General features: G+C 38.1%; 1 protein-coding gene across 1 annotated transcript; it reads left to right on the forward strand.

The window, feature by feature from the left end:
* The first annotated feature begins 974 nt into the window (after window positions 1–974).
* On the forward strand, window positions 975–2941 carry LOC23687736. The gene is made up of 4 exons (XM_011495151.2): window positions 975–1344; window positions 1404–2082; window positions 2142–2343; window positions 2408–2941. The coding sequence occupies exons 1-4, from the start codon at window positions 1329–1331 to the stop codon at window positions 2609–2611; spliced, it is 1101 nt and encodes a 366-aa protein (XP_011493453.2). The 5' UTR covers window positions 975–1328; the 3' UTR covers window positions 2612–2941.
* The last annotated feature ends 826 nt before the right edge of the window (window positions 2942–3767 follow it).

Genomic DNA, 3767 nt, shown 5'->3' on the forward strand with positions numbered 1-3767 from the left:
AGCATCCGATGCACGGAATGGATTATATTGACGCGTCTTTAGTGTGGCTCGTGCAAGAATTACAACTTCCCGAAGCCGAATGTAAAAAAGTCAAGCTGAATAGAATGAATATCATTTTTTGTTTCCGATTATCAAAAAGCGGTTGAGTAGCAGCAGGTTAACAGGAAACTGAAATCTTTGTTATGTTGTCAAGGTGAGGATAGAAACAAATAAAAATCAACGAAGATTCTACCCAGCAAGTATCAATGTTGGCGAGGGTAGAATGAGTATTTTCGTCCCTGTGCCAAAACATCTGCTGGTGGCTATTACCGCTAGCATCGAAGTGAACAACTGCTTACATTTAGGATGTTCTTCTTTCAGCACTGACTGTGTAACTCAAAAAGCTTATGTATAGAAATGATAATTTATCCTTTTTTTATGAATAAGGTGAATAAGTTCATTACAATTCATCATAAATCCATAATAACTGTAGTTCACTTTTGTTTTCAATTTCGGCCAAATGGCGTTCGGCTAAATGGCGTTCGGCTAAATGGCGTTCGGCCAAATGACCCTTTCGGCCAAATGGCGTTCGGCCAAACGGCATTCGGCCAAATGGCATTCGGCCAAATGACCCGGAACCATTTCAACATGTTCCGCAAAGATACCTTATTCGACCAAACATCCCTTCGGGAGAAACGCCCAATATGCCAATCGTGCGTATGCCAAATATGGCATCATATCTCAATCACCCATTGCAATTATTGTACAATTAAACTATCACAAATCGACACAGCTGTTAGTCACTTCAATACAATGTTTGCATGGGAAATTCTACACTTGTTATTCCTTGTTTTCCATCGCAAGAGTGTATTTCAAAAACAAAAATTGTTCTACTGAATGAGATATTTTAAAACATGCTCCGCTAACAACCACAAAACAATTATAATCACATTTGGTTCTCGATCTTGTGGGAAAATAACATTTGTGGCCTGTAATGAAAAAGACACTTTCCATGACTATGTAGCACAACATGTACGGTTCATATATTACATGCTTAAACCTTGAATATCATCAGCCTATTCCTTGCTTGCGTTCAGTTCTTTCAAGGTTGAGAATTTCCACAGGTGAGAAGTTCCCTCGCCGAGCTCTTGCAAACCGTTGACCTCCAATCACTGCAAAAGCAACCGTTTGCAATTCAATTGTGATTGTAACGGCGAAGTAGAATGTTTGAAATTTACTGTTCAACGAGGAATCGTGTTCGAGCCACGTGGTCGTCTCTACAAGTCACATGGCACGAGTTTTGGTCGGATGGTGGACCGGGAAGAGATTGCTTCTAGTGGTTGGATGTGATGATGTTAATTGGAGGTGAAGTCATGAGAAATGTCGTTACACTGCTGCAGTTTTTAACTTGTTTCGTTTCTTAGGTATCAGAAGTGGAGTACCAAGATTGAAAAACGAGGACTACATTCGCTACTTCACAAACGTCTTATTTTTCTGCGAAGGGATCGTATTCCTTCTGCAGCTAGAACATTCGCTCAACACTGAAAACAATGACCTGCCCGTGAAGATGTGGGAAATCGTAAAATTTGGAACTTGGTGCAATACTACTGTGAAACTGTTTCTGAGCTTATTACTCCACGAAAGGATCACAGTCGTACGGAATTTCATTACCAGTGATCGTGTCAACTCTGGTGACCATGCCTTCGATGACTATGAGTACCAAAAATTCAATCGATATGTTAAGATAATGATCGGACTGCTTTCAAGTCTCATAGTCGTCGACATCATATTACTAACATTGCCAGTTTCTTCTATAGAAGGGGCATTTGCATCTCCACCTCAATTGCAGAAAACTGGAAAAGTGATATCAGGCATCATACACTGCATTACCGTTAGATTTGTATCGTTACTAGTTCATCCTAGATGTTTCTCTAACTTGACAAGTGCCGCTACTCTGCTTTTGGGAATGCGTGCTAAACTCAGGATGTTGTCGCACCGTTTCACAAAACTGTTAACATTGTCTGATTTGAGTTGGGACATTTATTTTGAACACATGTCTCGAGAGTTAAGGGAAGCCTTACTCCAACAAACGGAATATTGGAGGTAATTCATGTGTAATTGATTTTTATTGCACTAATCTAATAGGAAATGTTGAATTCTAGGTTTTTGGGAGTACTGAAGGGTTTGATTGCAGAAATATTTGTTCTGGTTCATTATTTCGCTATTCTCACCATCGGAGCTTTTTTCTACATTACCACTGGTACTGGGATTAGCTTCATGTCGTTTGCGATAACGACAGCTGCTATATATTTGTTACTGGAATACTATTTTCTGTGTCGCTTGGTTGATTCACTTCAGGACGAGGTAAGTTCACATGAACCATTCTATTCCTGATTTGGTTTGATTTAAGTTTTCTTTCTATGTGTAGGCTGAAGCAATGGCTGGTGTGATTCTCGAGTTATGCACTAGAATGCCGTATAGCCGAGAACACCATTCGAAATATATCGAATTAAGGACTTCATTTATGATAATATTGCTCAACATCCGGCAAGGAATGCTAATGAACTGTTTTGGACTGTTTGAAATTTCAACTCTGGCGTTCGTTGAATTGCTTAACACCGCATTCTGTTAGCTTTTCTAATCAGTTTTGGTTGATTCTAGTCATGAAGCACCCCAAGTAGCATGCGAAACGTCTTTCAAAAAGATGCTCTTCACAACATGGTTTAAAATAAGTATTCATTAGCAACTTATCTAGTTTAAGGTCTGATGCATTTGAATATCAAAAGTTCATGATGTTTCATTAATTATTCCATGGCTTTGCAATTTACTTCGTGTTTGGCGTCTAACAAAATTGAAACGACGAGATTTGCTGCAAATGTTCTCCACAGTTTGAAATTTTACCAATATTATCACCATGTGTTCTGTAGCTATTCAAATAAACTATTGCAATTTCTACCAGAAAGCTGATGTTTAGATTTAGTTTTAAATGCATTCATTGCATTTAAGTTGCGTTTAAAACTTCAATTTAAGTAATTTAATTTGCATTCATTGCATTTAAGTTGCGTTTCAATGCCCTCAACTCAAGAAAATCTATTCATATTGCCCTCAACTACACTAACATGTTTTTTTTTTTGTAGAAACTACTGAGTCCATGATGAAACTGCACCAACGAATGTTGAACGACTTCATTAATCTGTTGACTCTACCAAAAAATAGTCAACATCCCTACACAAGAAACTATATTCGGTTTATTTGACCAGAGTTGCAGTATTTATGACTAAAAATATTCTTGATTTGACAAGTTTGGCATTATACTTTTGAGCACAATGTGTTGTACGGTGACACAATCCTTCAGGCATACCTTCCGCTAGCATTCTTTCGGAGATTCCTTCAAAGGTTCCTCTACAAATAATTCAAAATTTCCTCCACTGATTCCTTCAAAGGTGAATCAAAAAAAAAAAAAATTCAAGCAATTTCTTCAGTTATTCTTCGGGGCTTACTCCAAGGCAACCTCCAAGAATTCCTCCAGAGATTGGTATAACAATTTCTTCAAAGGTTCCTTCAGGAATTCCTCTAGAAGTTAGTTCCAAGGATTCCATCACGCATGCTCAGGAATCACAACACATATAACACATAACACGGAATTTTTTTCAAGGGCTTTCTCAAGAAATTCATCACCAGAAATTCCTCCAAGAATTTCACCAGTACTTTTATCAAGCCTTCCTCCTAGGATTCTTCTTTAAATTTCGCGAGGAGATGTTTCAGAACTTCCACCAGGAATTTCTTCA

This window comes from Aedes aegypti, unplaced genomic scaffold, assembly GCF_002204515.2.
Source record: "Aedes aegypti strain LVP_AGWG unplaced genomic scaffold, AaegL5.0 Primary Assembly AGWG_AaegL5_hic_scaff_361_PBJ_arrow, whole genome shotgun sequence".
NCBI lineage: Eukaryota > Metazoa > Arthropoda > Insecta > Diptera > Culicidae > Aedes > Aedes aegypti.

What these genes read in the sequence shown, in the direction of transcription:
- LOC23687736 (XM_011495151.2), top strand. An exon ending in CAACAAACGGAATATTGGAG is followed by an intron (nt 2,083 to 2,141) that starts GTAATTCATGTG and finishes GTTGAATTCTAG; the next exon opens with GTTTTTGGGAGTACTGAAGG. An exon ending in TTGATTCACTTCAGGACGAG is followed by an intron (nt 2,344 to 2,407) that starts GTAAGTTCACAT and finishes TTCTATGTGTAG; the next exon opens with GCTGAAGCAATGGCTGGTGT.